At 37.2% G+C, this 24,958-nt stretch overlaps 1 protein-coding gene across 1 annotated transcript in view; it reads right to left on the bottom strand.

Moving 5' to 3' along the window:
* SLC1A3 (solute carrier family 1 member 3) overlaps positions 1-24,958 on the bottom strand; it is a 65,451-nt gene that overhangs the window by 13,956 nt on the left and 26,537 nt on the right. Inside the window, exons 4-5 of the mRNA XM_066568606.1 lie at positions 6,107-6,311; positions 4,341-4,383 (exon numbers count right to left, since the gene is read on the bottom strand). Of these exons, the coding sequence (XP_066424703.1) occupies positions 4,341-4,383; positions 6,107-6,311 (248 nt within the window). The remainder of the gene's footprint in view (positions 1-4,340; positions 4,384-6,106; positions 6,312-24,958) is intronic.

The following is a 24,958-nucleotide window of genomic DNA, read 5'->3' as shown; positions in this document are numbered from 1 at the left end:
TTGTTTTTTTTTCCTTTGCTCTCCATATGGATATGTGTGAATGCATTCTAAATTTTCTGTGTAAGAGTTGATGACACAAGTCATAATATATCTTAATTACCCCAAATTATCATGAAAAATAGACACCATATATTAGTTAGTATTCATTTCTGGATGTGTGATTAACACTTACAATTCCCATGATAATGACAAGTTCAGGAAAGAATATATAATTAAAAATATCTCAGAAGAAATGCAGTTATCAGATGCAGTTCTTTAGGCTTCAGCTGGCATCAAATTCTACCCATTCACACCAGAGTGACCCTCACCAAATTTTTAGGTTGATTCTGTTTCTCTTGATTTTGCAAGTTTGCTTGTGTTTCTTCTGCCCTTTGATAGACCTCCAAAGCACAGCGTGAAGAACAAGATACTTAAAGCAGTATCTGCTTAACAAGCAGACTGCTCACTACTGCTCAGCCCCAGGCTAGACAGCATTTTTTAATTTAGCAAAGAAAGAGAAATGAAGAGATAGATAGTGGCCAGAGCTGAAATATAAACCCAAAGATTTCTTTAGATCTCCCTAAACTGGGGTGAATGTAGGGGCACAGAGAAAAATTTTAACAAAGTAATCTAATTTTAGGTAAGTGTGGAAGATTCACCTGCGGTCAATCTATTCAGATTCTCTTGTTACTCATAAAAATGACAAAAGCCTCATGAGACCCGTGCATAGTGAATGTCGTGACAGGTCATATGAAAACACCTATCATCAGAAAGCAGGTTATTTAGATTAATAATCTGCTGTTCAACAATCAGCCTGAGAAGTCTGAGGGTACCCAATGAGTTCTTTGTCTCAGTCTTCATTGTCTGGCATATCTCCCCATAACTCTCAATCCCTGAATCTCCAGGTGGAATTCGGAGGAGCCAAGTCCCTCCCACTTTAAGCAAAGATTTGGAAGCACCTAATGAAATTGAATGGATGTATACAGGACATGAAAAAATTCATCCCAGGATCTTGAGGGAACAAAACCACTCTCCATCATATTTGAAAATTCATGTCAGTCAAGTGGAAAATGGAAATACCTGGGAAAGAAAAGGTGCAAAGATGGAGGATGAGGAGAAATAAAAGAAAGGGGAGGCAACTTTCTGTGAGGGGAGGCCTCACAGTCTTGTTGGGAAGAAACAGAAAAGGGAATCCAAAGGACCAAACTGAAAGAAGAACAGTAGAAAATTTAGGAAGACATTTCCTAGATAAGTTCTAAGGTTCCAGTCCCCCTCCAGGACTTTGTCTCCCAGCAGCAACCATATAAAAACATTGCCAACTCCACTTAAAATCCCTCCCACTCTGGTTATGCTCTCCATTTAATGTCACACCTTCCAGTGCTTCCAGTACAAACTGGGAAACAAACCTGCCTAAGAATGCTGCAGGACATGATGTGCACATCTGATCTATCCAAAGATGAAATTTAAATGTGCAGTACATATTCCAGTGATGATTTCCAGGTGTGTGAAGCTGTGGCATGGTTACACCGTTGAGTGTGGACAGCTATGAGAAGTACTGTGTTCTGACCATCAGACACAGTGTTACACAAACAGATTTGTGCCAGATGGCTCATTCCTCTTCATAAATCTTCTGAGAAACATGTGAAATAATGGATGAAAACTTTTGGAAAGAAAATTGTGGGGTCAGATGTACAAAATCATCTGGATACCTAAGAATATTACACATACTTGTATGCTAAGATCTTTTTTTTAACGAATCTGCTACAACAAAAAAACTTCTATGTAAAAATCTAGGGTTTGGTACCAAGTTCAAAAAGTAATGGTATGAAAAATTTAAAATGCTGGTACTTTGTTAAATCTTGGTACTGCTGCTGAAAGTCAGTAAAAATTTTCACTGAATATGTCTGGTTTTTCTAGATTGTTTTTCAAAACTCCCTTAGGCTTTAAAGCACATGAGAAATACAAGGTACTTAAATGTTAACATAATCTACAGGATATCTTTAATTAAGAACATAGGATTAGAACTGCTAGTTACCAAGCCAAGTTTTCTGTTACAGTAGAATACTATCAAAAGAATTTTTTAAACTGTATTGGAAAACTGCTGAAGTGTTCCTATAACTCCTAAATGAAGATGTTTTCAGGAATTCAACTTCAAGTTGTGTAGGGTTAAAAACACCACTAATTTCCAGTTTAAATTAATTTCTTTTTGCATGTTTTTATCTTATTTACCTCTGTTCTCACTTTTTTTTTTTTTTGGTAGTTGAATAGTTTCTCAGTAATTTTTTTGCTCTATATGTTGTGTTCTTTTGATAATTCCAACAACTCCTCTCTTAACTATGTTAATTTTGCATGAATCTATGAATGAAGAAAACTGAATATACTCATTATCCTAAATGGTCACATTCCTCTGGCCTTAGTTCATGTCTTGGTGTTCTGTCACCTAATGTATATCCTAGAGCTGAATTGAACATTTTTGGTGTTTTTGATGATTATTTGCTATGGTAAAGAAGAAATTACTGTAGCTTCTAAATGTTTATTTCACATGTGTTGAAGAGCTACTAGGAGGTAACCAAACATGCAAACATGTCCAAGAGCAGAGTCATTTGTTGATATGACTTTATAGTATTATGTTGTGCCAGGGTCTTATTACCTTCGTTGGCATTTTTTTGATATCTCAACACAAAGTGCTTGGACTTTCTTGTCATCTGTAAACTTAACTGTGTGCATCTTTTGGCAATGTCATTCATAAAAATATCAACTGATTTACTCCCATCCCTTCAGCAACTTCCATTGCTATCTCCACAAATTTTAAAATTCTTAAAGACCCCAGTGCAACTATTTCACTTTTGTCATCTTAAAAACACTACTGTTTCTCAGAAGTCAACCCCCCCCCAAAAAACCAAAATACAAAACTTCAACCAAAACAAACAATAACAAAACCAACAAGGAAATTGGAAAAAAAAAAAGAAAGAGGAAATGAGCAATATTATGGAAGAAAGATGGTAAAATTTATGTTTCAGATATCTTTATGGTTTTGGTAGTAGGTTTGTTTTGTGTGTTTTTCTTTTTTGTTTATACTTTTCCCTTTAAGGCATTTATAGCCTTCACTACAACCGAGATCAAACTAATGGCCTGTTATCTGCCTAAATAATTTCCTGAATCTTTTTGAAACTGCAGTCTGGAAGACACTTTGATTGCTCTCAAGAGCTCTAGATAATAACTTCCAAACTTGAGAGATTTATGAAAAATACTTTCTGCTACGTCCATAACTTTATGCCCTAATTATTTCATTGTTTTGAGATAAAGATCATATCATTCCTGTACTTTATTACATTACATTCTTTGAATTTATTTCTAGTTTAGATATAGACTTTTGCATTTCTATACTGCTCTTCTGCTTCTCTGTACTGAGTTCATCAACATCCTTGCTGAAGACAGAGGCATGGCATTTGGACCTGGGTCTAGTTTGCTTTTCAATCTTTAATCTAGAAATCTTTAATGCAGAAAGTGACTCCTTTTTACTGGTTTCTGTTTATACAGCTAAAGATAATGCTACAATTTCTTTTCAATTCTTCTGCAAGATGTAAGTCAGCTGGATTTTGGAAAGTTTATACTTTTTGCTCTTCTTGACCTCCACATTTTGGCTTTTTTTATTGCTACAACAGCAACTGGTAAATAATATCGGTTCAAGATTATGTGATGTCAATATGAAGCAATTAGATTATGGAAAGACACATTCTAGGTTTCATTGAATCACTAATGTCCTCATTTTTGAAAAAAACAATGGGTCTATTATTTTCTCCATAGTACAGCTAAGAATAAGATGGGGCTAATGATAGAGGATTTTGAAAAGCAATGTAAAAAAAGCACTCCTAAGGACTTCTACTGTAGGTGGCAGGAAGATCTTAATTTGCTTTTTTTGTTTATGTCCATACATTTTTTTCTTCTGTTTCCAACCAATGCATATTTGTATTGTGGCATCCTTGAAAATCTTCCAGTCTTTGCACAGATGGTGAAAATCTCAGTATCTCCCAGTTTAACACCATACTGTTTTAGAAAAGCTGAATTCACTCTAACGAACCTTGCTGTCAACTTATGAATTTGACATTTTGAAAAAAGTAATTTTTTGATTTGCCAAACTGTGTGGGTTTTCTTCACTTTCATAGCAAACACTGTTGTCTCAATATGATTGAAAACAAAGCATAGATTTGGTTGGTTTAGTTCAGGGAATTTTTTTTTTGACATCTGGCAGCAAATGTAAGTTATGTTCCCGCTGTAAGTAGATATTCCTAAGGCAAGTGTGGTTACATTTAATTTCTTACTTCTTCATGTTTTGTTTGGAATTAAAAAGAAAAAATTACCTGTTTAAAGCAAGCTTCCACCAGATTTGGAGGGAACATATTTCTGTGAAAGAGAAAGAAAATAATATGAGAATAATATGATAATAATTCCTTTAGTAAGGACACAGCTAATAAAAGAATTAGAGAGCTAATTTTTGAGGAATCCTAAGAATAATATGTGATTACATATTCAATGAGTAGAGCTTTGCATGTAGCATTTGCCTGGTTAGCTTTACCAGGATGAAATGTAGGATTGGATAGTTCCTGGCAATTAGAATCTCTGTACTCAGTATTGTATAACACATCTGGTTATGGAGAAGTATATTAGCTAAATTACTAAAAGTACAAAGCTCTATGGGCTTACTTTTAATTTTGTACTTATGAATGCATTATTAATCCAAATTAATAAATAATTTAATAATATTTAATATATTTCAAGTTCTCAAACAATTTTTGCATTTGTATTGTCTAGTACTTAATGGTATTTATTACTTGATTTAGTCTTGTTGTGGTTATACCCAAATCTTTCTGAGGTTTGAGTATTCTATAATAATAATAATACATACACGTGTCTGTACATTTGTTGCAGATAGGGGTTTGTTTGTTTTCCTTTGTTTTGTGCATTTCTGAGGGCTTTAGAAGCAGCCTAACTGAATAAATCTTGAGGAATCTGAGTGCAAACCTCTTCATGGAGGTTTCTGTAGTGCCCCTTTCTGGCAGCGTGATCCTTGGAGGCCTTTCTCCCTGTCTCCGGATTCTCCAAATGGGTTAGTGGAGCACAAAATTTTGGTGGTTTTACCTGTGGAAAAGCTCCTGAGTTCAAAACCTCAGCTTCCCTACTCCCTGGAATATATCTGTGACATATTAGCTCTGTAAAAGAGGTACTGCAGATTCTCTGAGCGAGGACAAAACAAGATTTTATGTCTGTGCCCTCTATCTCAAGCATTTTACTTGCCTGTTCATGAAAGTCATTTCCCATTCATATAAATGGAATAAATTGAGTAGATGCACCCAGATTGGTGGCTACAATTCAGAATTAAAATAAATAAGTAAGTAGGGATTCAGGTGAAGTAAGAAAACTATTGGAAGTTGGAAGGGGAGGAATTTAGTAATAAGGTCTGTGCTATGGAAGGAGGAAAAAATAGCCATGCAGATGGGTATGTGCAGATAGCAGAACAAAGGTCTTTCTTTTGAGAGAGAGAGGGGAAAAGAAAGAAGGAAGGAAGGAAGGAAGGAAGGAAGGAAGGAAGGAAGGAAGGAAGGAAGGAAGGAAGGAAGGAAGGAAGGAAGGAAGGAAGGAAGGAAGGAAGGAAGGAAGGAAGGAAGGAAGGAAGGAAGGAAGGAAGGAAGGAAGGAAGGAAGGAAGGAAGGAAGGAAGGAAGGAAGGAAGGAAGGAAGGAAGGAAGGAAGGAAGGAAGGAAGGAAGGAAGGAAGGAAGGAAGGAAGGAAAGAAAGAAAGAAAGAAAGAAAGAAAGAAAGAAAGAAAGAAAGAAAGAAAGAAAGAAAGAAAGAAAGAAAGAAAGAAAGAAAGAAAGAAAGAAAGAAAGAAAGAAAGAAAGAAAGAAAGAAAGAAAGAAAGAAAAAGAAAAAGAAAAAGTCTTCCTTTTAGTATTAAAAGCAATTTCTTCCTTGCAACAGCTAGATTTGGAAGTAAATCCATATCACACAGTTGAAAGGAATTTGGCAACTTTATGCAATCACTGTTTAAAATTCTCTACTTTTGTTCTCTGTGAGTCTAACATTAAAATAGCTATTGGTACAGAAAATGTGCAATATCATAGCCATACCTGATTAAATCAAGAAAGGCATCTGCTGCTGTCACTTGCACAATTTTGCCTTCTCTGTGCATGTTTTCCTTCGTACCTTTCCCGGGGTGGATGATGACCACAATGATTATGCCAATCAGTACAGCAATGATTGTAGTGCTCATGTAGTAGACTACTGCTCGTACTCCCATCTTTCCTGAGGCTTTACTATCCAGGGCAGCAATTCCTAGTGGATTTAAGCACAATGACATTTACCTGATACAGTTGTGAGTAAAGAGTATGAACTAAGCATGATGAAAACAGTTCTGTGGGAAGAGTTTTGATGATCACACTTAAAACTACCCAAGGCAAGATGTCCCTCATTTGCAGCTCATACTGTCATTGTCATAATCTTAAAGTAAAGGTTATTGGTCTGATGCAGTGTGGCACTCCATATATACTAGTGAGAGAATTCATGGTTTCTGATCAATGTAGTTACCATAGTCTGAAAAATGTGCTGCACATAATTTATAATTGTAAGATAGAAAAGTGAGTACTCTTAAGTAATGTTGATAATGTTTGCAACAATTAACATGTATGAAGAGTTGTCTTTAGTCCCCAATGGGCAACCTCAGATTACCTCTCTCCCAAGCTGTGGGAGTTTAAAACAGATTAAATGCTGTTTCAGAAAATCCTTACCATTGCATGAATAAACCTTTATAGTCTTTCATAAACTTTGCAGAACTTGCAACATTAATCCTAATTCTTGGCTCTATTTGGATCTTCTGTGAATATTAGGGTGCTCCCTAGGGCATCTTCTATAGTGTTTGTTCATCAGATTGCACTGATGAATGGCTGCAATGTGTTTTCTAATAGAAGGTGCAGCTCTGCCAGGGAAAGAGCTCTGAGTCTCTGAGAGGGAATGTCTCATGAGGGCTGTCAGAAATGGAAATGCTCTTTCTCTTTCCAGCAGATGCAGATAAGTCTCAAAGTCCCACTCCTCCTTCTCCTTGCTATTTGCCCATTCTCCATCAGGAGGGCTGTGTCTGCCTCAAAGCAGTGCTCGTGCTTCTTGTTGCAATCAAGCTTTCAAAGTGCAGAATGAAAAATGGGGTTAGAAAAGGATTTTTAGCTTTATTATCTCCTCCTATGTGGAATTGCCTAGTCCATGCTTCCTAAGATTCCCTACACATTTATATGGATGCTAACTTTGAACATATAAAATATAAAAAAACCTGACCAACTTCTGCTTTGGGTGCCTGTCTCAGAGGAGAAAGCATTTAAAATAAGGCAAGAGGACCACAGGAATAATATGGAAACTTGAATCATTGCCTGGCAAAACTAGAAGTTTTAAAAATTATTGTAGATATACAATACTTCTGTTTGTCTTCTCAAGGAGGAGATACATTCTCTTGGAGCTACAGTGAAAGCACTCTAGTCCCTGATGTGGCTGAGATCAAGGATGTGTCCCAGGCTCTGATCAAATCTCCGAAGTATAAAACCAATCACATGCTTTATACTTACCCTTTCAGTTCAGCTTTTTTCATTTTCTGCCCTTTTGGCAGAGACCATTAGAGTCAGTAAGATTTGTACCCACAAAAGGAGTTGCAAACAGACATCACTAGATTCACACACTGAATTGTTTGGTTTATGTGTGTGCCATTGTAGTGGAAGAACAAAGTGTCCAGCAAGAAACTGAGCGTGGAAATCCAACATTAGAAGCATTTGATCCTTCATTTCTCTACTCAGCTTTTCAATCTGTATAACTGCATTATTATGTTCATCGTATGTTTACATTTATTATTTGAAATGCTGTGAGGAAAATGGTAAATACTAGCGAGTTACAAATAGCTTTTCAAGTTTTACAAACAGGAAGTCCTGTAACCCTCTTATTTGTGGATGGAAGATTGATTTTTTTAGAGTCCTCAAGTAAAGTAAATTTGAAATAATGCAAATGCTGTTAGCCAAAAAAAGAAATAAAGTTAATAATTATGGAAAATTTAGATCTGCTATCAAACTGCACAGCACATATCTCAGACAGCATTTGTTACAAATTTTATTTTTAAAGTATTAATATGGCACTTAAAATAAAACATAACTTACAAAGTGAAAGATTGAATGTTTACATACTAGTCCAGTCAATTTAATTTTTGTAAATACAATTGGTTTCTTTCTGTTCTTACTTTTTCTTTCTAAAGTAACAACAATGGTCTATCTATTTTTTTCATTTTGGATAAGATTTTTGAAACTTGTTTCACAACCTGAACACAAACAGTTAAACTGTACAGTTTAGTAGGAATGTTTGGAAATGCAGAGATTTTGAATCAGTCAGCTCCCAGTATTCTGCTCTTTACAGATAATAGATTCAGGACCAGAGGCTGAGCACTGTCATTCTTAGAGGATTTGTAAGCACACCTGCCTGTGCTTTAACCAAGCCTGATTTTTTTTTTGTACTTTACCCCTTATGAAGATTGAACCTCCTACACTCCAAAAGTCAGTGGGGCACACCTTACCAAAAAAGATTGCTGTTTTGAAGGATTAGATATTTTGATCCTAATTTTTTCTTGGGCTGATTCTAGGATTGAGTGGTGAACTATGTGCGAGCAGTATGTCAGGGAGCAGGAGTGATCTCTTATCTTTGCAAGCTGCTTTCCAGCCTGGCTTCCCGGGGTGCCCTCTGGCTGGGACTACATTGCTCCTTGTTTTAGGTTGCTCAGTCTCATTCCTGCTCTTGCTATCATATAATTTATTTCTTAGCTTGGACATAGGGAACAGCAATTCCTCTCTTCTTGAGCTGTAACTGCTTGTGGTACGTATAGCAGAAGGCATTCAAAGCAGAAGGATGACAGGCCTAAGTATGAACAAAAACTGTATGAGGGGGAAACAAGTGCTCACCTCTGAGAGCCCTTGCTGGGGACCTGCTGGGCAGTCTCCCCTCCCACTGCTATTAATGGGAACTGGGCAAACTGCAAAAGCTTCCAGCATACCAACAACAACAGTTGCCTAAAATAATATTTAAAATGCATTTTTAAAACACGGGAAAATGAGAGGGGTTGTTTCCTTTGCATTTTAAGATGTTGACAAGACTCCTTAGAACTGAATGGGGCTCTGGAAAGGTCCCCAGAGCTTTCATGTGTCACAAAGCATTGTATCCTCAGTGTGTCTTTTCACAGTCAGCCAGCAAAACCCCCATTGTCCCGCGGGAGATGTATGTGCCCCTTTCATCCTGCTCGCTGCTCTCTCCTCCTCACTGCTGGCTCCAGCACCTCTGCCTCCTCTCTCCCTCCCCTTCCCCAGGGGGCCTGGGAAACTTTGCCGTGCCACCAGTCCCCACGCACAGGGATGCCTTGAGGTTGTCAAGGGGATCTGGAGCAGAGCCCCTGCAATTTCTCCCAGCGTGTGCACTCACACAACATGAATGGGAATGATTTTTTAAGTACTGATGGGGAGGCTGGGGAGAAGGAAGGGGAGAAAAGAAAGAAGGGGGTAGGCATAAGTCTGCAGAACTGCAAAACACCCCCAGGCTTTTTACCCCGTCTTCTTCCTTCACCTACCCCTTCCCTCCCTTGGGAAGTAACACTGTGTGTGAAATAAGGACATGAGAAGGAGTTCTCCAGAGTGTCACAAAGCGAAGCACTATTTTATTAACAAAGATACTAGAGAAAAAATGAAAATATTTTAGAATATAGGAAAGGCAAGGAGAAGGTAAATATATAATTAAAAGGGAAGAAAGAGAGAGAAAAGACGCAGGGAAAAGGAGAAAAAAAATCTAGTTAGGAGGACTTTACCAATTCTGAATTGTTAATCTGGTAGTTCTGATTGCTCATCTGACTTGATCACTGTTGTGTAAATTGGCATGAGCTATTGATTCTATGACTCATCATGAATAACTACTATATTATGAATAGTCACAATATTATGACTACTTTTATGTCAATTATATTTTATTTATGATTTTCTATTATACGGAATTCTAGAATTTACCAAATCCAGAGTTACTACATATCAAAAGCATGCTGCACATAACCTATGTGCAGCATAGATATATGCTTTTATAAGATTGGATTATAGCACACTAAAATGGGCACACTAATGCAGAGGGATGGTACTGTACTCCTGGAAGATCAAGCATAAAATACACTGAGCATGTTTTTTTTAGATAATGTTTAAGACAAAGCTTTGAATCTGTTTGTTCAAGAATAAATTCCAAGGAATTGTTTTAAAAACTGGAATGTAGAACCTATGCTAGAAGTCCTACAGCTTCAGAATACCAGAATACTTTCTCCCTTTAATTAGCACAATAGAATCAATGGAATAAATTGATTTGTGCAGAACAGTCCAATGTCCTCAATGAGCTATTTCAGTCTGAGATTGGAGTTTATGCCTAATTTTCCCTCTTACAGTACTTGAAAGTTTCTACCTGTAGTATTTTCCTTTTTTCTTTTAAGAAGCACTAAACATATTATATAATTAGATGCAAAATGCTTTTTTCCCACAACAGTAACTGGTCAGCAGCTGGTATGCCTGAAGCCCTGTTTCTGTGTGTAAACTCCTAGTCAGCAAAGCATCCTTGGGTTTATATTTGGCTCCAAAATTAATCACTAACTAACAAACCAGAGCCCATAAATAGTAGCTTTTAAATAGGATCTCTTTTCTTACACTCCAAAGTAAATAGCAACCCTCTGAGGAAAAGCAGTCATTATGTAGGATTGATTCTAGTATTTTGGGTGATTTTATCTTTCCTCAGGGCAAGCAAGACTGACACTGGGAGTAGAGGGTGTGCATGTGAGCATATACATTTATGCATGCCTATAATTTTAGTTTGAAAATGGTTAAAATGTTCAGCCACTGCTTATCATATTAAAAGTCCCTGTTTCTGAACATTTTTGGTGCCCTTTAAAAACTTCTGAATAAACTAAGCAGTTTATGTGTTTTCTTTCTTACACTAAAATTATTGCAGTTTTAAGCGTTTTCCCCTAGTGCTTTTAGATTTTTGTTTCTTTAAAATACATAATGCCTTTTGATGCGTAATGATAAGCATTTTAAATATTTTCAGTTGGGGCTGAAATGCCCATCTAGGCCAACTAGACTTCAGGACTGACCAAAAATTAAAGTTGTTAATGGCATTGACTTCCTCAACACCGACAGGTAGGGGTTATTGGCCACCTGTCTGGGAAGCTTGCTCCAGTGTGCTGCCTCCCGCACTGAGAGGCCAGCCCTTCAGCCTCCTTTTCTCCAAACTGGACAAACCCAAAGTCCTCAGTCACTCCTCACGAGATATTGGTCACTCTTCTCAGTAGGGGAAAAATCGTGTGCTCAGAGCCCAGGTGCAGGCTCTTGGCTGAGCTGTCACCGACATGGGGCTCCCATCTGTGGGCACAGGACCCAACACCTCCAGGTCAGGATTCTGACAAGATATAGCAACATGTTGATGAAAATGCATAAAATAATGAGGCAGTTCTGAACGAGCATGTAGAAAAAGCTGCCCATTCTGGTCCTTATACATGCTGACTTCTTGAAACAAAAAAAAGAGGATTCCTATGACCATGATGAATTCTTTCTCTATTCAGCATATTAGAATTGAATTGATGGCACTTCCTTGCCAATGGAGATTTTTATATAAATTCCCTTTAGATGTTTTGAGCTAAGTTTTTATACACAAAACATTATGAACAGAGCATCTTTTTATTCCTAATTATTTTCCTGTTTACTTTTTTATGGTCTCTTCATTAGGAAATTGCAGTTGCTTGTTAAGGACTCCTATGGTGGAGCAGCAATAATGGCAACTGTTGACTCAGGAGTGTTGCCCTAATTTTGTTTCTTTAAGGTTGTCTTTCACTCTCCTAATGAAGCAGTCTAAAATGAGCTACTCCCACCCCCTACATCCACTAAGCACTGTGTGATGAGTAAACTCTCAGTGTGAGACCATGAGAACAATCCCTTTTGTGTATGTTGATGAGGATTTGTGGAAATTAAGAACACTGCGCAAGGTCACGGTAAAATATGCTGACAGAAAATTTGTAAGGAAAACAGTTAGGTAAAGGCAGTGGAGGTATTGCCCAAGTTTAATTAACATGATTAAGCACTAGAGCTTTATTCTAATAGCAGCTGAATATGTCCTCTGTGGTTCTGAGCATTCCCAGAAAACAAAAGTTAAATTTAGGCTTTGACATTTGGGCCCTTCCCAAGATCAGGTTCAAATTTTACCCTAATTCTAGATTGGAGTTTTTAATAATGGTAACAGTAAAATTATAAAATTGCAAAGAAAAAAGACATGAATATTTTCAAAGAACTATATGGATAGGTGAAGTTCAGCAATATTAAATCAATATGGCTAATGACTTACTGAAGCCACTTAAAATATATGTCTGAAATACAGCCATTTTGAATAAACTGATAAGTTGCTCCCAAATATCAATTCAACTTAACTTTGTTTAGATATGAATTTTTAGATAATGAAATTAGATATCACATTATTTTTTTCCAGTTCTGTTAAGAACAGTGGGTAAATAGAGGAAAATTAGCAGCTGTACTTGATCCAAAATTATGTGACCGTGATTAAGCCAAGCTGACTAATGAAACCCATGGCTGGGATATAGTAATGCAATTCAAAGAGCCAATTAAATGGCTAAGAGTGGCTCCTAAATGACTAGCCTTGCCCCACAGCAGTGGTCCTGCCCCATCCTTGCCCAAAAAGGATCAGCTTTGGATTTTGTAGGGTTAGTTTTTTCTGATAATTTGTCATTTTGAATTACCCCAGAATTGGGTCATGTGAACACCAGAACTTCTACAAAGGAAGCAGAAGGAAAGTGTCCGGGGCAGAAAACTAGCAAACACCTGCTTTTTTAGCTACAGTTTATTCCTTAGAAGGAGAATGTTTGTGAAACCCTGGCACAATAATGTCTGAACATCATTGAATGTTATAAATGGAAGAGATCCAAATAATCTTTAGTGGCTTTAAGTGAGTTTTACCTTTCAGTTAACCATGAATAATAAAAGACTCTCTTGTTGTGGTTCATCACTGAGTAATGCTCTTTCAGCAAAATAGCTTCACTTTATGAAACTTAATCTTTTGTGTGTGCTTGAAAGTATTTCTTGGGCCATCAAGTTTAGCCTTCTAATACAGCAGAGAAATACATTCTAGAGTATTGGTTAAAAACTTACTGAGCTTGAGGTTCAAACCAATAGCAACTTTTATCCCAACAATTTCCATGTTTGGATAGTCCACAGCCTTACTCTCTTTTTAGTTTGCTTATTTCAGTGGAAAAATAATTTGATTGGTCAGTGTCCAGATGGAGACCCATGATGGATGGTGTCCCTCAGGAGTCTGTGCTGGTATCAGGCCTGTTTGACATTTTCATCAATGACACAGTGGGATTGAGTGCAGCCTCAGTAGGTTTGCAGATGACACCAAGGAGAGAGGTGTTTGACATGCCCGAGGAACAAGACGTCATCCAGAGGGACCTGGACAAGCTCAAGGCGTGGGCCCAGGTGAACATCATGAGGTTTAAACAAGACCATGTGCAAAGTGCTGCATCTGGGTCAGGGCAGCCCTGGGTATCAGCACAGGCTGGGCATGAACAGACCCAGAGCCCTGCCCAGAAAGACTTGGTGGGTGAGAGGCTGGACATGAGCCAGCAAAAGAAGCATAACCAGCAAGTCAAGAGAGGTGATTTTCCACCTCCACTCTGCCCTCATGAGATTCCACCTGCATGGGAGTGGAGCACTGCATCCACCTTTTGGGTCCTCAGCACAAAAGAGACATTAGAGCAGGTCCAGGGGCCACAAGGGTATCAGAGGGACAGGGCACATCTTGTTTGTGGACAAGCTGCGAGAGTTGGGGCTAATCAGTCTGGAGAGCAGAAGGCTCTGGGGAGACCTTTCAGCACCTTCTAGTACATAAAGGAGGCCAGTAAGAGAGATGGGGAGAGACTTTTTAGTAAAGTATGTTATTACAGGAAGAGTGCTAATGGTTTTAAAGTGGCCAGATTGAGGTTGGACATAAAAAAGAACTTTTTTACAATGAGGGACATGAAACACTCTCGGCCAGAGAGATGGTGTCTCTCCCATCCATGCAAACTGTCAAGGTCAGGATGGAGAGGGCTCTGAGTACCCTTATCTAGCTGAAGCTGTCCCAGCTGATTGCACTGGGTTGGACTAGTTGACCTTAAAGGCCCCTTCTGATGAAAACTGTTCTACATTTCTTCCTTTAAAATTCTTCTCTCTGTCAGTGTGAGTCACTGAGGGCAGGGAAGAATTTCATAAACCTCCCCTTTACTCTGCTTGTTCTTGCTAAAGTATTTATAAACAATGAAGTATAGCACCTGGTAAAATGAAATATGTCAATATAAAACAGTGCTTCTACTGAGTGTTAATGATGCTTACATTACTAAATGAAAGCTCCTACAGGATTATGCTCTTCTGTTCTGAAAAGTGTAGTTGGCTTGCTTCTCAGGTTTGCAGTATAACAGGATACATTTGAAGAACCAGTAGGAAAGCACATTTCCTGAAACACATCTGCCTGAGAAGGACCCTGCTGCGGGGCTGTTGAGATACTCATTTAACTCTTCGCATTATTCCGTCTTTTGCTCACAGTATTGGAATGTGACAAACAATATGCTTTTTGAAGGGAAACTAGGGAGTAATTTATCTTCTTTATGTGTGCTAAGCAGAGCAGGAGGGAGATGCAAGCAGGGATTCACAGCAAGCCATGGAGCAGTGATTAGTAACAGCTGACAGTCTCAAACCAAGACTCTCTTTCTTTGGTTACTTCATTGTAATAACAGAGTACAAAGAACTGACTGTCTTCAAGCCAAGAATCAGAGACCCAGGAACACAGAAAATAGCAGCTCAAAATTTTTTTTGGTAACAAAACACTATTGCTACCTGCACAGTGCAATTCTAAAAAGACATCCTTTTATGCCCAGGCACTTGAACTAAGCTTTCCTGGAAATGAGATTCTTATGTTGGACATAAAGCTGATTATTTTCTGTGTAAGGAGTGAAAGAAATAAGTATATTTGTTTATGAAAAGGCATAATATAACACGGTAAATTAGTTCAGTTTAATCAGGAAACAAGTTTATTTTGGTAGCTGCTAAGCCAAAGCACATTCAATTAGTTTAAATCCTAAAGTGCATGTTGTTGCAAGACTGAAATAAATATGATAGTAGTTGTGCGACTTTTATCTTATTCCCTGAGGATGAAATACTAGTTTTCATTTATTTTGAATGTATTGCCAAAAAATACCTGCCTTAAGCATGAAATGCACGCCATCCTATGAAGTGATACAAGCGATAAAGTTACCTTTGCTTTCTGGATGGTGTTGAGCACATTACTCAGTGCTCCACAAAAATCCCTAATGCAATTTCTCAAAATACATGTGCAAACTTTTAATTTGCTAAAATGCTGGTCTAAGTTTTGGCAGACTGTGTCAAGAGCTCTTCACAGACATGTATTTGTATGTGCAGCACTTATTAAACAACATTCCACAAATGTACAGTGCTTCTTTTATCTGACTGGCTCTATAGAGTGCGATGAAGCTGCTAACTATTTACTCTACTAAATCACTCCTGATGTACGTTAGTTGCTGCTGAAAAAATAGTGAGAAATTAGAGGTATCCATAAGTAGCTGGTAGTGCAGTCTAGTGTAAAAAATAATTTGCTTTTACATCTTGGGTATGTAACAAGTGCCTGAAGAGACACTTACATGAATTGCTAGAAAAATTGATACAGTTCTAGTCAGAGTGGTGCAAGATTTAAAGAATGGGAAATTAAGCTTCTCCCCTAAAAAAAGAGAGATAGACGTCTCTATTTATGTGCAAAACTACATGGGTTTTGGGGCATGGGATTGTTCTGATCATTAACTGGTCAGAGTTCTATGCTGGAGACATCACCTTCTCACTTAAAATATGATTCAGAATTGTTGTCAAACCTGTTCATGGCTTTTTCACTGAAACTTCCAATAATAGACTCTACTGCAATGGTAATATCTTATTTGGATGTTTGTCCACTAGGATCTGACACTAGTTAAGTTAATTTTATAGAGTTCATGCAGCAACCATTGTTTGAAAGGAAGCTTTGCCCAGTTGCATGTGACTCGATAAAGAGTTGAATCAATGGTAGTGTGTGACTAATGCATCTGGTAACATCATAGCCTTTGGTTTTCTGCTTGGATTTTTAATTTTAGCACAATTTTTAAAACATTGAGAGCACTGTTTGTTAATTCATCTATACTAAGATAATTTGGAAACAAACGGTGTGACGTTGCCTTTAGGTATGTATGAGAATTGGCTTTTTTGAGTAATTTGAAGTTCCACTTGTAACTGTTCACTCACTAAAGAACTTTTCATGGTTTTTGTTGTTGCAGTAGCTACAATCTATTCTTGCAACAGTTTATTAATAATAAAAATAGCCCTGCTTTGTTGTTTTGTTCGTTTTAATAAATCTTGTCAGTGATAGAATGCCGATTTGTGCATCTGTGTCCGACCTAAAAGTTCTAAGTGTTCGTTTTGCTTTCATCTAGCAGTTCATTCATCTGCTGCTGTTTTACCCATTGATCTTCCATGAGCTGCTCATGGAGCTAGTGGGTTTTTTGGTGTATGTTGCACACACTCTGCTGGTGTTTACATCTCCTCATGAACCTTTTAGTTTATTACATTCCTCTCCATGTGCCCTGCATTTTTCAGTCTGTACTGTTTTACAGCACCCTGTATGCTTCTGTGGAGCATTCCTTGCTGACTTTTCTTCTTTCACACTTCCAGTATAATTTTAACCCCCTCCAAGTTCAGTTGCTATCTGCACTGTAGCAACAAAAATTGCTTTCAGTGAAACTCCATGGTACCACTGCTATGCTGCTCCCCACAGTGATAAGAGTTAGCTCAGTTATCTCTCTATGACAGTGATCTTGGTGTAACAGCTTCACAGTCTGCAGAGGTTTGTCCTGAAAGACATTATACCCAAGCCTGTGCTGACATTTGTACAGGACCTAAAGTAGTGATGCCTCAGTTCCTCTGAGAGTTCAGGCACAAATAAGGTGCGCCACTACACAGTATCTATTCATGTCAAAAGGAAATACACAGAGCTCTTTCATGTCTCTAGGTCATTTTTTGAACTAGAAACTACAGAGCAGTAACTAATTAGACCATACAGACTACTTTAGGATCCTTTTTTTAAAGAATCACAAGGACTTGCATTTGACAAAAGAAACAATGCACATAAACTTGTTGATAAAAAAAAATTAATCCTGTCTTGATAAAGAATGTAGAAACAATTTGAGACTTCCTTTATCATATACAATATTCTATTTCAAGGGAATGGTATTTGATACAGAAATTGTTAGAAAAAAATTGTATAGATATGATTAAATTTCTGAACTTGTAGCCTTTTAAAATGCCACTAATCCAATAATCCATTAGTTAATATGTTAATAATAAATGAGAATATCCTAAGGCATAACATGATAGCATTTTTCTTTTTTTTCATAGGAGTAAATCAGAACCTAATTACACTCTAAATTCACCCCAAAAAAATTAATTAGTAACAATCAAATCAAGCTTAAGAAAAAAATAGCTTCTATTTGTGAATTTAAGGTCCTCTGGTAATATGCCATATGAATACTAAGGAGTCATTACTTTAGCTGCAATTAGTCTATTATGTTTTCAATTGTCATTATAATTTGGAGGGGTTTTTTCACAATTCAGTAATGATGTTAAGGCTCTTCTGAGAACTCATTAAGAAAGTGTGGAATTGGAGTTTCATGTGAACAGGCTTTTGTTTTCCTTCTTTTCTCTCTTTTGTTTCAATGACCTCTTGAACTTTGGGTCACTGATTCAGTTACAGCCTTGCAAGATCAAAGACATACATATTTTTCTTTGTATTTCTTCATCTTACAGACTTGTACGAGGGAATGGAAAGAAGTTAATACTTACCCTGAATGCCTGACAGTAGCAATCAGTACTTTTTAATAATATTATTACACTCTTTTCAGGATGTTACAGTGCTAAGTACAGATGAAAAAGAGGGTTTGGCATCCACAATTCAAGTGCTATACAGTTGCCATCTGGACACTATCTGCTTGTTGGCAGGATTCAGAATATGAATCTCTATGACAGGTCAGAAGTATCAAGAAAATATCAGCTGATTTCAAACTAAACACGTGGAAGAGAAGAGAGGGGTTTTTTAGGTTACCCTTATTGCTGGACTGTGGTGTTCTGCAGAACAGAAAACTAACCTTTTTTTTTTTTTTAACCAACAAGTAATCATCCTATATCAAATTTGAAAGGTTTATTTTCTAATGGATGATGGTCCTTTGCACAGGTTCATTGGCCATGAGACAGATGTTAACCAGGCTTAGTAAGAACACATTCTATAACTTGGTTTTCAGAGTCTGGGGAATTAAGACGTACTGAAATTGTAAAATCTGGACAAAGCTGATTTTCAGTGCAAGAATGAATTAGTGCATTAATGAAATAACCATTCTTTAGGTGAACTCTTGACCAAAACCTACTTTCTCTCTAGCTCTGAAAAGAAACTATATTCACTGGAGAAGCTCTGATTTTATCTAAGTATTCAGAAATAAGTTAGAAGTGGGTGGTGAAACTTCAGAATTAAGTATTCAGCTTTGCATGTGAGTAAAGAGAAAATAGAGAGCTGTTTATGGTGGGAAGAATCAGACTCATTATGTTAGCGGCAGTGCAAATAGTGTATTTCTAATGTTATGCTGTACTTTTGTTTTTCTTATCTACCACCAGTAAAGAGCTACTTGTACTATTGTCTAAGGATGAAAAAACGCATTTATCTGAAAAAGAGTTGATCCTGTTTAAGTATACAATTATAACAAACCAAGGTCTCATTCTGAAAATGCAATGAATTGAGGCATATAAATAAATATTTTTGTTAAAGTACTTTGTCTGAAAACCTCTTCACAACTTGTGATACACTTGAAGCCCTTCAAGATCTTCAGTGAAGTAGAGAAGATGAATATTGCTGGAAGATTAATACCAGATCTGGTAAATCAGGAACTAGAAGTCATGTTCTTCAAATACTGGAACACTGGTTTTGGGTAAATCCCAAAATTTTTTCAAACAAGTGCTCTCTGTATTGTGACTCTTGAGTTTTCGGAATACAGTTGGGATCTATTTGTGAGCTTTATTTTACAACCAGAGGCCCAGAATTTAGTTTGCTTTGATTTTTTACTTCCAGAGATGATGCTTCTTTAAGAATAACATTAAGACCTGAAAGCTTCTGTTGGCACAAATGTTGAGTTTTCTTTATTTGCATATTAATTCCTCAGTCTTAGAATTGAATTGCTATTCAACTGTGTGAAGCTGTAAAGAACTTTATCTTTTCCTTTCTACATGACAGTACTTTTATCTCTCTTTTTTTTCCCCCACAAGTCTCCCTCTATTCCAGTAGTTTTTACTTGTCTTTTAGATCATCATTTGTATATCTTCCTTTGATAGACTCCTGTAGAGAATAGGGTCTTTTCAAGATGCTATTGATAGAAGGAATGCACAGAACTTCTGTGTCTGATAACCCAATGAACCAATATTTCAGAGCTTGTCATCCCAGGTGCCTTTCTTGCTAGTTTGCTAGACGTAAGTGTGCCCACACTAAAAGGAGCTGAAAGTGTGGGGAGTACTAAACTGCCTTTTTTTTAAAGAGCATGCAAACCTCTGAGGAATTAATGTTTGTATAGATTAGACATGCCCCTTTTCCTTTGGAAATACTGTGCTTTGCAACAAGGCACACTTGATCAAAATCAAAACCACTAAAAATACAAACTCTGTAGGAGGGATACAGTATGGGGGTAAATGAGGATAGTATAGAATGTAATCTTATCCCATAAAGAGTTGTAGCTGAACCAATTACTAAAGATTAGGGGCAGGCTTGATGACAACAGGCCACACCTGTGCCAAATAAGAACAGTATTATAAAAGAGTGGATGATTAGAGTGGATGAGTGGAGTTAGATGATTACTGCAAGGAAGAGTCAGTTCTTAGGGGAGCTGCCTGTGGGAGACATCAAGGACGTACGAGGCTCTGGCGATATGGAATCCTCGCACTATAACGATAATAGAACTCTTGATATATAGGACAACATCTGTTGACCTGAGGAACAGTCAGACAGACAACTGGAGAAAGGACTGCCTTGAGGACAGGTAGAGGTCTGTAAATTTCTTTCTACCCATTTCTGGAATTCAAATGGCACTTGCTGCCTTGCAGAGACTAATAGATGTGATTTTAGGTAAACTGATACACACTGCAGCTTTGCTGCAGTGTGTATCAGTGGCATCATTCTGTCAAACCTGGGAAGACCAAGTCCTAGAGAGAATCAAAGGAAAAAGGCCATGTGGAATGGAGAAATGTGGCACCAGAGGTCCAAGTGAACTATCTGATGCAGTGCATGGAAGTGGCAAATTATGCCCAGACTTAGCTCAAACTGATGCTTTCTGGGGTAAGCCCCCATCACAAAATCCCAGTCATTTCTGGGGTCACCAGAGCTTCTTACCAAACTTCAGCAGGGTAAAAGCTGAACCCCAGACTCACCCCAGAGAAACAGATCTGACTCTGTGAGTCTGAAAAAGTTTGCACCAAGAGACTTTCTACCCAATTAAAGAAGACTGGCAACTCTGTAAGGAGATTCTAGGCTGCAGCAAATACTTTGCAATGTTCATGACTGTCTCAGGCATTCATCTGGAGGCAACATTGCAACACAGGAATAAGGAGAAGTTATTCTACCATTCTGTCAGCCATGTCTCTGTGAAAAGTTAAGAACTAGGGAAAGGAACTATGATACAACTGGAAAACAATTCCTATCAGTGAGGCCAGCTCTTATATACTTGCAATGATTATCTTTTGAGACATTCTCCACACCATGTACAACAGCATCATTTATATTTTGGTGCATTTGTTTCTCAAGATCTGAACAGGATGATATAGAATGTGTTCAGAAACAACGTATAAGTAAAGAAAAAATTATGCACTACCAGGAATGTCTGGATGTAAAGAATTTTAGCACATGCAGGAAGTGCTTTTTCACTCCCTGACATATAACTCAAATCCCAGATACTGCTAGTCCTCAGTTGTATATATAGTCCCAAGAAACTATTAGAGATTTTTGTTCTGAGAGTTTGTTTTCTCCTTCTTATTCTCAACCAGTGAGAGCTGTGACCTGTGGCTAGAATGCTAGGATGAAAAATTATCTGGGAAGCCTTCCTCCTCATCCAGACAATCCAACATGTTACTGGAATCCAGACCCAAAGCTCGAGTCCTGCAAGTCTTTGTAAGTCCTGTAATTCTTGTCCACAGTGGCTTTCCTCATTTTCCATTGCTCAGAATTCAGGTGGAATTTCCACCAATGCTTTCAGTACCTCTGTCTCCAGTGATGGTGACAATGATGGATCTACCTTATAGAAGTTCATAATCCAGATACATGTTTGAAGGACAGTATGTAGTAGATCCAACAATTACTTTTGAGAATTAAATGGAAATAATGTTAGAGGTCAACAACTGTCAGTTATCAAAAAGCAAAAAAAAGAGTGAAAACAAGGCTAGAGGAACTAATGACAGTATATGTTTTTGAAAGTGACAATATTCTGTAAGTTTTAAAATGATCTGTGTAACTGGTGCAATTCTTCAGAAAGTACTTTGTGCCTTATCGCATTTCACAGTGCTGATGAAACAATGAAAGGTATTACTTCTCCTGGTGTGCAAGTACTTCCAGTAACATCCCTGCCATTTCCAAAATTCAGCCTCAGGAATTTTCTTCCTTGGATTCTTTCAGTTTTCACAAGCAGTTACAGCAAAGACAGACTGGCAAGAAAGAAAATATGATGGAATTGTGCTATATTTGAATGTAGGAAATGAGAATGTGAATCACGGTGTCCAAGGGAGAGTTAAGGAGGTGAAAGGAGTAGGAAAGTGAAAGCTGATAAAGCCTGAAAGAAGCCTGCAGGTAGGTAACTATGCCCACATTTTCTGTTGTTGTTATATTTTGATATTGTAATAATGGTTCTTACACTGTTGCTATTTGTAAATTTCCCAGAAGTGGAATAATTAAGAGCTACCAATTCTGTTCTGCATGGCAGCTTGCTTTGGCTGTTTTATTTTGAAGTCCAATTTCATGCCAATGGAGTGAGTTAATGTCTGGGTAAGGTGAGATGACTCTTAAATCCTGGAATTGTTTGTTTCCTTGGTTTTGAACTGCTTCTTGAAGAGCTGTGCGTGCCATAAAGCTGAAACTGTATACAGTAGTCAATGCCTCGGAGTAATTGGTAGGTGAAATCTTAGCAAGTGAGACATACTTTCAATCTGTAAAGAAATTCTAAGGAGTGCAAAACCAACATAAAACTATGGGATATAAATTAGTCCAGAGGTTGTCCAACCCATTTGTCTTCACATTAATCTGACAACAGGCTCTCACTGAGAGACTAAGAGGAAAAGAAAAAGATAGACTAAATTGCCCTTGTTTGCCCTCCCTGAAACAAAGGAGCACTGGGATCTAGGGCCTTGCTAAATTGCTAGTTTCCAAATTTATTAGCCAGTGATGACTGTATCTGCAAACTCTTTTAATTTAATTTTAATTTGAAACTATTAACATAATCGAACTGAATTGTGTAATGTGAAAAAGTACTTCCTTTTCTTTAATATAAATGCATGCTCTTGTTATTTGTTAGGACACCCTATTTTTCCTTTATTGTGAAATATAGTTAGGAGATATAATAATAAATAGCCACTGCATTATAGCTTCTGCAAGGAATTAATGATTTCTGAGGACTTTTACAGCAACTTCTGTGTCTGTATTTTTTCAAGCCAAAGAAATGAAGTCTGTTTAATTCCTCCCTGTCCTTCACTGGAACTTCATTCTAGCCCTGTCACCCTCTCTGGACTGCTCACAGTGAGTCTGAGAACTCTTGTCTGTACTAATGCCCATTGGAGAACTCCTGACTAGGTGTAGCACATTTCCCTTTCCAGGGTGTATTACTTTGCACTTGCCACCATTCTAGTTCACCTGTCACGTTATCACAGACTCATTCATTATTGAAGACATCATTCTTTACAGTTTCAGTATTCAATATCCTGAACAAAATGCTTGTTCAGTGTCCTAATTCTCAAAATGCTGAGAGTTGGTTTTGCATTTTGGACATTTTGCTGTACAAAATTTCCATTTACAAACGAATGTAACTGACTTTAAAGCTGTATTTTTAATATTTTTGAGGTTTTTTTTGTGTTTCAGGTCTGCTGTTTTTCTATAACCAACAGAGAACAGTTTGTATTAAACTCAAAAAAGTGTTTTAAGTTTTCCTTAATACATTTTCAGTCCTTCTGCCTTTGACTGAAATGTTAAGAAAAAGACAATGTGGTTTTACAATGGTCCACCAGTGCTCAGGCAAGATGCTTTAATTTTTGTGTTCTTTCAAACAGTTTTTGCTTTGTCAGCAAGCAAAGTATTGATGTTATGCATTTGAACTAAGATATAAAAGCAAAACTAATCTTTGTGGGTGGGAGGTTGTCCCTATTGTTAATTCACCTGGAATCTTATGCAGAATGCAGACTAAATAAAAGTATAACAACCTGTTATTCAATACTTTGGGCAGCAACTAAACTTATATTTTGCGATGAAGTTTAAATCAGTCTTCAATTAAGGACCACTAGCTAAATTGAATTATTTTAGAGGAGCCTTTAAGTTCTACTATCTTTAGATATTGTAGACTTTGTTCTTGATCACCCCTGCTGTTTCTGCTGCTCTCACAGACTAAGACTTCAAAAACCATGCTGCTCTGTACTTTCTGCTTTTGAATGCTCTGTGTCTTGCTTAGGTTTCCTCTTTTATGGTATCTTACACAGACTCTTATTTTGCGTGGGAATTTAGTCTCTGCTGTTATTGCATTTTAATTCTTGGTCAAATCTGACTAAGAATTCACTTAGAATTGTTCTCATAAGCTCTTGTGACGATAGATTTTTGCGTATTCCATATTGCCAAATTGTTTCAGAAATGGCTCAGAAATGAGTTAATATTTAATTTTATGAACTTTTCTGGAGTCCTTGCTTTTAGTACTTGTATAGGTTGAGATTATGGCAGTTTTTGAGGAAGATGTTCTACCCAAAGATATATTTATTGTACAAATACTTACAACATTTCATCATGATTTTCTGGCTTCCATGCCTTGTAAAATGCTAGGTACAGTTTATTTCCTAACTGATTGCCAGCACACTCAGAATCTGAACATAGTTTCTTTAGTATTCTTATACGAAAGTTGATGTTTCTAGGTGCTGAATACTTCCTAAGCTACCTTTTTTCCTTCTGATTTTTTTAAGTGCAACTGCCTGTTATTTAAACTCAGAATTTAACTTTAAAAGTATTTTCCAAAATATTTAAGATTATGTGACATAATTATGGAACATTTACTGCTCGCATTGCCTTAAAACTGCAGAGTGTAACAATTTAAGAAGGTTCCAATCTTGTCACCTATGAGTACCTATATAAGTAATGATTATTAAAGACTATATGCCAGACTTGATAGACACTTGTTTTGTACAGAAATTCATCTACTGAAGGGAAGGTCTTTAAAATAGTTTTATTATAGATGAGTGCTTGTATATTTTTAGCTGCTGTTGGCCTAAATCTAGTATAAAGGTGCTATTCTGAGATGAAACTGTTTCTGAACTTGGATCAATATTTGTAACATTTCTTCAATTGATTTTTTAACCTGACAAGATATTCTGTTTACAAGATGGCTGGATCTCTACTAACTTTGTAGTTTATATGCCCACACTTTAAGACAGTCTCTGTTTTGGACACACACAAATCAGAGCATGACTTTTCCTTTATTTTCTTTAGGTATGTAAATGTTCAAATTAAATAACTGTGTCGTTGTTATGTAAATTGCATAT

This window comes from Molothrus aeneus, chromosome Z, assembly GCF_037042795.1.
Source record: "Molothrus aeneus isolate 106 chromosome Z, BPBGC_Maene_1.0, whole genome shotgun sequence".
Classification (NCBI taxonomy): domain Eukaryota; kingdom Metazoa; phylum Chordata; class Aves; order Passeriformes; family Icteridae; genus Molothrus; species Molothrus aeneus.
The sequence above is the reverse complement of the archived record's forward strand: the minus strand, read 5'-3'. Positions and strand labels throughout refer to the sequence as shown.